Source organism: Periplaneta americana, chromosome 5 (genome assembly GCF_040183065.1).
Source record: "Periplaneta americana isolate PAMFEO1 chromosome 5, P.americana_PAMFEO1_priV1, whole genome shotgun sequence".
NCBI classification, from domain to species: Eukaryota; Metazoa; Arthropoda; class Insecta; order Blattodea; family Blattidae; genus Periplaneta; species Periplaneta americana.
In genome coordinates this window covers 190959943-190973655 of record NC_091121.1, presented here as the reverse complement: position 1 = coordinate 190973655, position 13713 = coordinate 190959943, and the positions used below count along the sequence as shown (strand labels likewise).

General features: G+C 36.9%; 2 protein-coding genes across 6 annotated transcripts in view; one reads left to right on the top strand and one right to left on the bottom strand.

The window, feature by feature from the left end:
* Positions 1 to 1467, bottom strand: part of LOC138700358 (transcriptional regulator ATRX-like) — a 172004-nt gene extending 170537 nt beyond the window's left edge. For 3 of the 4 annotated variants that reach the window (XM_069826932.1, XM_069826934.1, XM_069826935.1), the window contains exon 1: positions 1279 to 1463. The gene's annotated coding sequence lies outside the window, so the exon portion shown is untranslated. Of the gene's footprint in view, positions 1 to 1278 lie in introns of all 4 variants that reach the window. The other variant, XM_069826933.1, reaches the window with a different exon arrangement.
* A 10313-nt stretch (positions 1468 to 11780) lies between these two features.
* The window catches only part of eIF5B (eukaryotic translation initiation factor 5B), a 288622-nt gene continuing 286689 nt past the window's right edge, over positions 11781 to 13713 (top strand). For both annotated transcript variants that reach the window (XR_011332334.1, XM_069826929.1), the window contains exons 1-2: positions 11781 to 11994; positions 12185 to 12265. Coding sequence is in view for 1 of the 2 variants with exons in the window: in XM_069826929.1 (XP_069683030.1) it covers positions 11948 to 11994; positions 12185 to 12265 (128 nt within the window). In the remaining variant the exon portion in view is untranslated. The remainder of the gene's footprint in view (positions 11995 to 12184; positions 12266 to 13713) is intronic.

The following is a 13713-nucleotide window of genomic DNA, read 5'->3' as shown; positions in this document are numbered from 1 at the left end:
TACCAGAAGTCTTAACAGCATATCACATAGAGGCAGCAATTTATATAATAAACTTCCACAGAAAATCAAAGAACTTAACATAAGAAAATTCAAAAAAGAGGTAAAGAACATTTTATTGACACATGCCATTTTGCACAAATGAATATCTAAATTTAAAATTTTAGAATTTAACGTTTCTTGACCATTTACGTTTCAGGTAACTCAGAGTTGAAGAAAAGACAGGGAAAAGCAAAAAGAGAAGATACTAGATAGAACAGTGGAGACTGAAGATCAAGCTTGTCCTATAATATTAAACTGTTAAATTTATTTAGAATTAAGTCTATTTTTGTATTATATTGTATGTTATGTCATTTTTCTTGTATACTGACGACGCCATGAATGCTTGTAATTCTATTCGGCTAATAAAGATCTAATCTAATCTAATCTAATCTAATATAAAACCTCACTGCTAACAATTAGGCCTATCTTAAAATACCAAGAGCAGACCTGTCTCTATTAATTCAATGATTTTTACTTTCGAAATGACCGGAACTACCTCAGTGCTAGTTTTACCGGGGAAAATTTCAGTATACGGATCCCTCACTGACAATTATATCTTAAGATACTAAAAAGAGCAGATTTGCCTGCGTTTGTCGAATGCGTATCATGCTTACGAAAAGGCACTTTTCAGTGCCAGTAATTTTTTGTGTGCACAAGGTTGGAATTTTGAAGTAAGAGGGAAAGGAAGGAATTCGTGTACTTTTCAGTGCCAGTAATTTTTTGTATGCACAAGGTTGAAATTTCGAAGGAAGAGGGAAAGGAAGGAATTCGTGTTCCGAAATTTATGCCCCATATATAGTCACTCATTTGTTACCGGTACTTAATTACCTAGATACTGTAAGAAAAGTTTGTATAATTACACTACATAAAATGTTTGTTTGTTTTTTTAAGCCTTAAATGAATGCATTAGGTATTTTCATAACACAATGATTCTCAATTAAGCAGTATTATAATTACTGTGAATAACAACACAACAAAAATAATTATCTTAAAACTTGTATCTATCAGCTCAGTTCAGATGTCAAGTTTGAAATGCCGTTATCGCAATTAAATTGAAAATACTTACTAAATTCCCAATTCCGCACAATATTCTTTTAAATATACATACATAACTAATGACAGAAACCTTATAAGTTCTAAAAAAAAATTACAAGCAGTGCTTTATAACTAATTATACCGCCACAAAACTAGAACGTACAGTAAATTTAACAGTACCAAACTAAAAGAAAATAAACATACTTTTCAAGTTAACAAATGCTTCTAGAATTATACGGCTTACATCTCCCGGGGGTTTTCCAGCAGTCGTACGAATTAAATTTTAACCAGATCTTCCTAATCGTAGACAAATATCAAATTCCTTTTCTTCGAACACCAAAGACAGACTCCTAATTTTGTCGAACCTCACAACAACAAGACTCTGACAAGACCGATAGGTGAGAGACAATTTCCCTTACATTCGAGTAAAATACTCTACAAAGTCCACCATTTCCCGCGCTATTATAAAGATAACTTAGACAATAATGTTACAGATAACTTAAACAGTGAACATTACAATATTCATATATCTACCTCTGTCATTCACTTTATTTTTTATAGAATTGATAATTGATAAAACAATATTTGGAAATATTCTTCCTCGGAGTTCCTCTCCAAAAGTATGGAAAACAACCTTTGCAACATACCAATACAGACATCTACCGGATGGTATAGGAATTAGGACTTCAGCAATTCTCAGTATGTCTAAATTATGTTACATTATTTTTCATACCATTATCTCCTGCCTAGTCCTTCGAGATAGCTCTGTAGTAGCGTGTTCGCCTCTATATAGATTAGCCGGCCTGGATTCGATTCCTGGCGGAGTCAGAGATTTTCGTGTAAAATTTCTATCTCGCAACTAGGAGAGGTGGCGGTGCACAACTTCTACTCACTATAGTCGCGACGCTGTTATTCCCGGCGTGACTCCTCCTCTTTGCTTACGTCTTAGGAAGTGAAGGCTCTATAAAGTTTAGGTAGGTAGTATCGTTTGCCATTTTTGTTCTTTCGTTGCCGAGTTACCATATGAGGTATCTATTTGCCATACCGTTAAACATTATCATGTCGTAGCTCCTATGATAATAAATCAAATGCACTGTAATTCAGCAAATAATTGAGCGGCAAATAACGTCTTCGTGTGCTTTCTGCGAACGCCAACGAAAGAGCCAAAATGGCGGGCGATTATATTAAGTATTTATCGAGCCTTAAGAAATGAACAACGTCTACCTCAGCGAATCACAAGACGCACACGTTTAAATGTAAAAGACCTTCAACGCGATTGGCTGCCAGAAATTAGAGCAACGGGACTATAGATCTAGATTGTGCACCAGTATGCCTGGGTTAAATTCAAATCTTTACAGAGTACGTATGAAGAGAGGGCGTATTATATTATATTATATTATATTATATTATATTATATTATATTATATTATATTATATTATATTATATTATATTATATTATATTATATAAAGGACAGCAATGGCCACGGATGATTTTAGAAGAAAAAGGAGCATCTTCTGCGGACCTCTGGAAAAAAGAGCTAGCAAAGAGACTAGCGAAATGCTCTATATGGAGTGTGGCATTGTATGGCGCAGAAACGTGGACATTACGACGAAATGAAGAGAAGCGAATAGAAGCATTTGAAATGTGGATATGGAGAAGAATGGAACATGTGAAGCGGACAGACAGAATAAGAAATGAAGCTCTGTTGGAAAGAGTGGGTGAAGAAAGAATGATGCTAAAATTGATCAGGAAGAGGAAAAGGAATTGGTTGGGTCACTGGCTAAGCAGAAACTGCCTACTGAACGATGTCCTGGAAGAAATGGTGAACGGCAGAAGAAGGTATCAGATGATGGACGACATTAAGATATACAAACGACGAGTCTACAGTTATCTACATAAACGTCAGATACCTTGTTAAAAAGGTAGTCTATGTCCTGAAGCAACTGTAACTAGAACAAACTGTGGGTGGATATCAAACATATAGTAAACGTAACAACATTAACCTGTATTTGAATATCATATGTAACTTTTATTCTCTTTAACCACCACGCACCCGACAACAATGTGGCTTTTATTCTTAATAATTCACCCTACAACAATGGGTATTCCACTCAACACAGCAACACAGTAGTCGTTATTGCACTCCTCTTCCTGACAATACACGTGTATTATTGAGAAAGACAACAATGTAATTTCAATTAATGTTCACAAACCATTATGTGCATAACAAAACTGTGAGTTCACAGTTCGCTTGCCTAGGCTACTTCTTCTAGCTCACTGTTCAAGTTCACTGCACGTCGAACCCAAGTCTTCCGGATGCGTCGCACTCTCGTGGACACTGCCACAGTTACAGACTCACTCAAGTTCACTGCACATCGAGCTCAGGTCCTCCGAATGCATCACACTCGCCTGGAGACTGCCAAAGTTAAGAACTCACTCGAGTTCACTGCACGTCGAACTCAGGTCCTCCTTGCTCGCTGCTAACCAAGACAAGACTTGAAGTCTCACTGAAGAATCAAGACTCGCGATTGACTTTCTGTCGGCACTCACCATGTTATTTATTAAACCACATGTTCTAGAGTCTTCGATTCACGTGGCTTTCAGAATCTGCGAGAGGAATCGCTTCTCGATGCTTCCCTTGTTCTCTCTCCTCCGCACCGTCACTGTAGTTCTCCTCCCTTGCTCCGTGCCTCGCTACAGCTCCTACCGAAGCTCGAGTTTTCGTTTCCCCGCGCCTTCTTTCTCGCTAGATGCATGCGCAACTCCCTGACGCGACCAGAACATTCCAGACGGGTGCCACAATATGTTACAAAACTAAATTGTATTCGGTAGGAGAAAGAGAACATTAATAAAATATTATAGCCAAAACTTTTGACGAAGAGAAGAATATGCTTAACGTGGATTAATAATAATAAACAATATAGGTGAATGAAAAAAGGAGTAGAGAAAGACATATTTACAGTGGAGGAAAGATTACCGGAAATATAAACGAAAAAAGAAGTAGACGAAAAGGTACTCGACTGAACTCATGTGGGCGACACAACTAGGAAACTTGTATCTGCAAAACTTGTAAGCTAATTTGAGCAAAAGATAAAAAACTGATTACTGCTGTACAAGCAAATGAATTGAATTGAAGAGTGAAAAAGTTAAGGGAGCTAAGCGCCAAAATCAGAAAATTATCTCGAAGATTACATAGCCTTTCCCTTTCTCTTCTCTTTCTTCGATTAATACTGTGACAGCCACGTGAGAAGGAAGGGCTAAGTCGACTGTGACGGGCAGGTTGCGCGCGCATCTGCTTCCTTTGGCATGTGATGTGGGGAGAAAGGGGAAAGAGCGACTGCGGCAGAGAGAAGAGATATCCGGATGATTCGAGAATGGACACACGCTTGGAAATATCCAGAACTCGTACTTTCTCGCAACTATGGTTTGGTTATATAAAAGAGATGACGCAAGTGAAAGTAATTGAGTCAGCCCGTCAGTAAGCCAGTGTTGTTACAGGCAGATTTGGACAGAAAGCGAGTTAGTCTTGTGTAGCAGTGAAGCCAGCTTCGAGACCAGAGCGCGACTTGAGTTGTGTCTGTAACTGTGGAGCCTGAAGCCCGGAGTTCGAGTGCAGTGGACCACAGTTGGAGGACCTGAGTTCTAAGTTTAGCGGATCGTCTCTGAAGGTCTGGGGTTCGAGATTCTGTGAACGCGAGTGACTGAGCTAGAAGAACTAGCCAAGACAAACGAGCTGTGAACTGAGAACTGACAGTTCTGTGTTGTAAATAGTGCTTTGTGAATATTAGTTAAGATTGACAGTTCATTGTTGTTCGTAATAGTCCAAGTAAATTGTCATTGTCGTTTGTGGAGTGCAATAACGAACGCTGTGTTACTGTGTGGAGAGCAAATCCCATTGTTGACAGGAGTGAAATTAAATTGTAGAAAGTGAAGAGTTATTGTTGAGATAATAAAATTACATTGTTGTTTAGTATAAAAAGTTATAATACATTACTATTCGCTTGTATAATATGAGGGTGGATCGTAACAAGCAATAGTTTTTAAAAAGTTTAATATGTAAATAAAAATAAAAAATACATAAATGAACTCAGATCTTTTAGCTACTTTTCTACGTAGGCGCCAAGTTTCTCAACATTTCTCCCATCGTGGTACCAGTTTCAGTATGTCCTGTTCATAGAAGTCATCTCGGTTGGCGTATAACCATCTACGGACAGTTAATTGCACTTCTGCATCGGGCGCAAAGCAATGGCCGGCCAGGAATTTCTTCATGGGACCAAACAGATGAAAGTCCGACGGTTCAAAGTCTGGACTGTATGGTGGATGATGGAGCACCTCCCAACCAAATGTGTTGATTTCCTTACGAACAGAAGTCGCTACATGGGGGCGAACATTGTCATGAAGAAGTTTGACATCGTCAGCATTAATGTTACGGCGTTTGTCACGAAGGGCACGACGCAACTTTACCAACGTTTGAATGTAGGCTGCAGCATTCACAGTCGTCCCATGTTTAGAAAAGTCCACCAACAAAACACCATGCATATCCCAGAACAGTGTTACAAGGATTTTCTTAGCAGATTGCGTCACTTTGAATTTTTTCTTTACTGGGAAAATAGCATGTTTCAACTCCATAGAGGCCTGCTTTGTTTCGGACGTGTGGTGTTACGCCCAGGACTCATCACCAGTGACAATTCCTTTCAGAAAGCCATGCCCTTCTGCAGCGTAACGCCTTGAGTAGTCCAAGCATGTCATCATTCTCTGGTCCTTGTTGTCGTCTGTCAGATTCTTAGGCACCCAGTGAGCACTAACTTTATGAAATTTCAAAGTGTCATGCATGATATCGTACACCGCACTGTATTAAATGTTGAACTGCTGAGATAAGGTTTGCAGTTGGATCCGCCGGTCGTTCAAAATGGCCGCCTCAATGCCTGTGATATTCCGCTGGGTTGCAGCTGTTACCGGCCGCCTGGAACGTGGCAAATCACAAAGATTCTAACGGCCGTCTGCGAAAAATGCGCACCACCTGGAGATGTTGCTACGGTCCATACAATCTTCCCCGTATACGCAACATATGTTCCTGTGAATTTCACTCGAGTTATGTCTTTTAGCCCATAAAAATCGCACAAAACTTCGCTCTCTTAACAAGTTGACGACAGTAACATGGGCGCCATCTTTTTTGCGTAGTTCACGCTTGTCTCGCTAGAGCTGCACATGCAAAACAAATTGTGACTGTAGTGAAAACAGCGAATAGGGATTATAAAGAATGGACACTGAGCGAATTGTCCTGTTTTGTTTCTCTATGCGCCGGCGTTTAATTCCATTTTCAAGCGCTAGAGGTTAGTGTAATCGAGCATACGCTAAGATAATAATTGAGTGTAAGAGTTGAGACACAGGATCCAAACATCGCCTACCTTATTGCATAATCCAGGAATGCTTTCCTTCAAATAAATTCAGGTTAACAGCTTTTCCTGATTTCTCGGTGACAAAACTAACTTTGTAATAATATTTTTCTATGTTTTATATATAATAAATTATATCATAAAATAACATAATACAATATAAAGTTATGTATCAAATTCGTTTTATATTTGTATATAATATAATATAAGGTATATGGTTTTACTTCTCTTAGGAGTTTTGTTTTTCCATTTTCAGCTATATCAAATCATTACATATTTTAATTGTTGATGGGGGTCAACGTCTCAACTCTTATTATAAAGGAACTCTAGAGTCTACACATTACAGTTAATGACGGATTTATTATTTCATCGGTCCAATTTATTTTATTTGAGTACATAATGTACCTAGATGTGTTAATTGTATGTATTATATTTTCGCTGTTTCGACTGCTAACTGGCGTGATGTCAGTGCCAACTCCAGGGAGAAAGCAGAATCTCACGCTCAAACTGGTTTCAAGGCCATTGAAATCAGTTCTGCTACATCAAAGGTACCGACGCGAAGTGTCCATACTGTATAGTTATCTATACGCTGGTGAAAACAACTGAATGTCACATAGCGTGGTAGGCCTATTGCTATGGTAACAACGGTTGAGTTGCCAAACTTACAGTTACCACGTGGCGAGTGCTTAATAGCTCTCTTGGCGACATTTATTGTGCACACAATGTTAGCATTGGTACGTTTCGTCTTTGATTCTCTGTCGATTTTTTTTATTGTTTTCTTACTTTCGCGTCAATTGTCAATGAATGTTTTAACATCAGTCATCTTTCCATCAGCTGGCAGTGTGGTAGTCCATATTGGCAATATGGCACTGTAGTTCCAAGCTCACCCGCTTAACTGTCATGTCCCAAAAAAAAGTATATATCTCGATGAAACGTCAACATCCCAGCCGCAATACCAACGCAGGAAAAAATTATTGTGCGTTACTTTCCGATCCTCTCTCGTATTAATAATTATTTCTGCAAAATAATGCATTACAACACAATATTCCTTTACTTTATTATGCATAATATAACATATTTCTGTAAATAACTTTATCCATTATTCTTATTATTTTGAAAATAACAGTATTACCACATTAAATTTATTCATATTCGAATGTAAAGTAAAATATGAAGAAATAAACTCTTATTTTATACAACATTACATCAAACCTTCAATACAGAGTTAACGAATAAATTAAGTGGCAATTTTCTGTCAATACCAAGATTCGTTCTCATTATTAATTGGATAATAACATATATTCAAGGTTCGATTCCTGGTCCGCAGTCATCTTAAGGCAGAATTGCCATATGAACTACCAAGGCTACTTCTTTTCATGTCATTAAAATGAGTAACAATTGAAAGGTTCGGAATCATAGTGGGCCAAGGCCATTTACTAAAATCTAGAAAGCAAGGGTTAAAATGAAGTTATTACCATAATTCAATGGAAAAATATAGCAAGTAATATAAAGTATACACATTCAAACTAAATGATATGTCAATCTTCATTAAACCACAGTCTACTATATACAGTCGCGAAGCTTGAGGTGATTTTTTTTTTGCAAATCTCGCGATAAAGCGCTCCAAGCGGTTAGCAACTAGAAAAAATAGACTGTCCACGGTCTACTTTGGATTTAGAGTGGACTGAGTCGTATTTTCATCGAGTGCTAGGTCGTTGCCTATTTCACATTGATGCTTGTGAAGAAAAATCCTAACATCTATTTCTTATTTTACTTCTAGATGCAAAAAGTGGTTAATAAACAGCAGGAGGGAAGATCTAATCACAAAGAATGAAGCATATCTTTATAATAATAATATAAAGTTTTGCTCTCTTCATTTCGAAAACACACAGTTTATGAGTGAAAACAAAAATAAATTAATCTGGAATGCAGTTCCAACTTTATTTGATGTTTCAAATAAACCTGTTCTGTTATTACCTGCAGCTGAGATACAAAAGCTTTGCACTAATTCTACGTCTGTATCAGCTGATTCCTTGAATAATATTGTACATTTTCAGACAACTTAGGCCTACGTTTTTTTCAGAGGATATGTTTTTAATTATACTGTAGCTGTTAATTTTGTTGTTATTTTTATTTGTTACTTTACTAGAGACGTAGAAAAAGTAAGTCTGTTACAATAAAATTTATTGATTACGTTTTATTTCCAATTCTGGTGTGATTATTATTGCTTAATCTCATCCCACTTTGTTAACTACGTAAGCCTACACTACAAGTACTGTACCGGTACACGTAAGTTACTCCTATTAATTCATATTTCCATTATTATTGTTATTATATTATTGTTGTAAAGGGAAATGCAAATTAATATTTATTGGTTTCATAATTCATTATCACTATAATCTTGAATGAGTGAAGCGATTCTAGTAAATTTGAGTTCGTTTTGCACAAACAAAAATAATATTAACCTATTTCTTGCAGGTATCTTCGTGTTTATGGTGGAATTTAATATACTTCATTAAAATAATAAATTAACTTCATCCATTTAATATTTCAATAATGGAAGGAAGCTGTTAATTTTTCCAAAAGAACACGACAACGAAAGTGTAACATATTTTGTCATCTGCTAGGAGAGATCTGTGATAATGAGGCGATAGTAGTGATCCTAGTGGTGGGCAACTACCCATGTTTGGATTTTTACTACATATTGAGCTTCGAGACTGTATATAGTAGACTGTGATTAAACTATGGTATTTACTTACTTTAACTCTTGCTTTCTCCGTTTTCAATAAATGGCGCTTGACCCACTATGGCTCTGAACCCTTCAATTATTATTATTATTATTATTATTATTATTATTATTATTATTATTATTATTATTATTATGTTTAATATTGGTCGACCAGCAAACTTGCTATACAGACCACTGTCAATTATTATTGAAAAGAAAAAAAATTCTTTCTGCTATGGCAGACTGCCTAAATGACAAACAATACCTACCTACTGTACAAAATTTACATTTCTTGGCATAGTAGGTATAATGGCTTAACAGTAACAATGGTTAAATTTGCTTATACACAATTATTTAAGATAGAATTGTGATAAATATTATTTTCTTGAGTGCGGAGTAATTATAATATGAATAATCAAAATTTCGTTTGAAAAAATGACATGCGACTCGCTACAGGATTATCTTGGCTTTCTGTTCATGCGCAGAATGCACGGACTTGGTCAATAAAAAACTAAACTAATCAAACCTAACCTTCGTATATGCTCCGGTGCCAGGGATCGAACCCGCGTCCTTGGTTTTACGGATCAAGCGTTCTAACCATTGAGCTACGTTGAATCAATCTACAGCACCGGAGTGAATCCCTTTTCTTCAGTTTTTTTCCTTTGTGGCCTGAATCCAAGTTTGACATGTGTGTTGACATTTTATGTTAAGTCAACTGTCATTGTACAAGGAGCGCACTAAGTTGAATGACTTGGTGGCCGTAATTCCACAGTAATATGCACTGTTGCGCGAAGGATCTACGAATCTCCGGCGCTGAAGCGAAGATTTCTCCTCCAATATCAATTGTTACCATTTATTCTGTAGGACTAAAAAAAAATATCTTTACGTAGACTCTTCGAGTAACAGTGCGTATTACTGTGGAATCCCGGCCACCAAGTCACTCAACTGAGTGCGCTCCTTGTATAATGGCAGTTGACTTAATATAAAAATGTCAACATACATGTCGAACTTGGAGTCAGGCCACAAAGGGAAAAACACTAGAGGACAGGGATTCGATCCAATGCTGTAGCTTGAACTTTAGCGTAGCTCAATGGTTAGAGCGCTTGGTACGTAGAACTAAGGACCCGGGTTCGATCCCCGGCGCCGGAGCGAATTTTTCTGCTCTAATATCAATTATTACCATAACAGATGTATTCTGTAGGGCCAAAAATTAATATTTACATAGATTATTCGAACATATTACTGTGGAATTCCGGCCACCAAGCCACTCAACTGAGTGCGCTCCTTGTATAGTCCGTATCAGCTTATTTAATACCCTAAGAATGAAACCTAACCATTTTTTCACTATTACTAAGTATGCTAGTGGATATAGTGATTTTCTAGCTTTCAGGTTGAATTTTATTTTACCAAGTTCGTTTCAAATTTCGAGTACTAACAAATAATACAACTGGAAGTTATTTTCTAAATGTTATTTTGGCAGAAATGATTTCGGTTTACAATAAAGCAAACTGATGAAAATGCAAGTAAGTAAATCATTTTTAGGTTAGGTCTCATGAATCGTAAACTCTTTAGCCAAAGCAACAAATCTCATGTTGCCTGACAAAATAAATTGTAATATTAGATCATACTAATCCCAATTACAAACATAATATGCGAGAAGTCCAGGAAGAAAATATACTATTTCATAAATAATTTATTGAACCATTTAGGAAACACCTGACAACATATAGATGAGATGTGGTAAATAAGCAAGACGTTGTTATTGTTAACACTTTATTATTATTATTATTATTATTATTATTATTATTATTATTATTATTATTATTATTATTTCAGTACATAGCATTGTGATTTTACCCTCTTTGGTGATAGCTGGTATTAGTTGGCAACACTGAAGAGACGGCCAAATTAGCCTTTTAGGAACTGCTCTTAAGTGATCCTCACTATATAATGAGAGCTGACTCAAGACCGTCTCCAAAATTGGAGACGGTCTTGGCTGACTTAATATAAAATGTCAACATACATGTCGAGCTTGGAGTCAGGCAATAAAAGGAAAAACACTGAAGGAGAGGGTTTCGCTCCGGTACTGTGGATTGAACTTCGGCGTAGCTCAATGGTTAGAGTGCTTGGTACGTAGAACGAAGGACCCGGGTTCGATCCCCGGCGCCGGAACAAATTTTTCTTCTCTAATATCAATTGTTACCATAACATGTATTCTGTAGGACCAAAAAAAATCTATACCTAGATTCGCATATACAAGATCTGTAACCGGAGCACGAAGAGAACTTCTTGATTTGATCTGGAATGTACACGCGAAAATAAATTCAGTTAAGGATCACGCTGGCACTGCATGAGAGGTCCGCGCATGCGCCACAGCCAAACTCTTCCTGTTACGAGCCCCTCCTAAAAAATGGAATTCAACTCTATTCTTTTTCCTGTTTCTAGAGTCCTTGGATGGACCTATCCACGGAATCTGTCTCTTTCTCATCTTTGTTGACATCTATGGGCTATTATTGGAACTATAATTGGAATTTATTTTAAAATGGTTGTGACCTGAACATCGGTTGTGCATATTAGACCTAAATTTTAATGTGTGTTGATATGTGGATCTTACCTGACATATGATCAATGATATGTGTAGTGTCCTATGGAACATAAGGGGTTGTATGTGCGGTATATTTTCCTCGAAAAGTAGGAGTATATTGAAATAAATAGACAAAAATTAGTGAACAAAATATACTTTCACAATGGGAAAAGCGAAAAAAGGAAAAAAGGGCAACAAAGAGGACGATGTGTAAGTAGATGAACCTGCAATCTGTGTATCAAGTTCATATCATTGCCACATTTTGATACTTACGTCGCGATATTTACATAATTGTTAAATATTGTTTTTCTAAAAGAACAGTGCTGTGAAGAAAATGTTACAGGGAACAGAAATTTCAGGATTTTTTTTTCTAAAATTGTTTGATTTCATTCTTTTTCAGAGACGATGAAATTGTAGATAATCAAAGTGGAATAGAAGAGAACCCTGCAGTCAAAGGAAAGGACAAGAAAGCAAAATCAAAGTAAGTGTATTCTCTACATTTATGCAGAACATAGCGACAAAAATGACAACCGATAACGAGTAGACCTATTTTTTTTTTTTCCGAACAATGGTTGCGAAATCAGTTCTCAACTAAGGAGTGTTCAATTTTAAATACAAGTCACTGAGAACTGAGTAGAGAACCGATTAAGTTAAACGCCACAAAAATTACAAGAACTAAAAATCAGTAGATCTTGTTTTCTATCGAAAGGTTGTGAAATCAACTATTTTCGACTATGCTATACCGGTATGACAGTCGGTCTGAGTGGCGCAGTCGGTAGAGTGCTGGCCTTGTGTGTCCGAGATTGCGGGTTCGATCTCGAATTAGATCGATGTGCTTAAATGCGACAGGTTCATGTCAGTACATTTACTGGCATGTAAAAGAACTCCTGTGGTAGGCCTACATATTTTCGGCACACCGGCGATGCTGATACAGTGACACCAGAGTCTAATATATACAGTCACGAAACTCAATATCTAGGGAATATGCATCCATAGATAGTTGCTAACCACTAGGATCGCTACTATCGCCTCATCATAGACAATGCGAAATAGTACCGGCACTGTCTATTGTTCCTAGTACTCTCAACAACTCAAGCTTCGTGACTGTATACTAGAGTGTGGTGACACTTTTGTTTAGCCGCGTGGTTTTCATTTTCCCGTTGCCCGCCGCTAGGAGCTTATCTGCAGCCAAGCAGTCACCCGGTCTGCCGACATTGAAACATTTAGTTTAGGAATTTGTACAGAGTAATTTATATAGAACTGACACATTTCTTTCTTTCTTTATTTCAAAACGAATGATGCTAGCCACAATTTGTTATACCTCAAATGTAGAGTGTCTTTGGGAGATTACTAACCTCTATAGCAAATGTTGAAAATTCTTTATTTATTCGGCTGGAAATTCTCTTAATGACCAGTTTTTAACGTCAAATTAAGCAGGAGTTTTGATTCCCTGTTATGAGATGCGCAGATGTTTATTCTTTATTCTGTACATTTATTGTCATATTCTTTTAGAGATCAAGTTCTTTCCAATTTGTTTACCAATCCCAGTATTGCGTTTCTTCGGGGGGATTATGAACACCAAATTCTCTCTGGTTTGCCCTTTGAGTAGCTGTAATTGAATTCATAATCCAGTATTGCTTCACAAGGGAGAGCCGTTGATTTAATGTGTACTGCATTTTCAGTGACTAAAACAAAATGTCGAAAACAGCTGCCAACAATAAGGAATGAAGTATAAACATCTGCGCATCTCGTGACAGGGAATCAAAACTCCTGCTTAATTTGACGTTAAAAACTAGTCATTAAGAGAATTTCCAGCCAAATAAATAAAGCATTTTCAACATTTGCTATAGAGGTTAATAATCTCCCAAAGATACTCTACATTTGAGGTATAACAAATTGTGGCTAGCATCATTCGTTTTGAAATAAGGA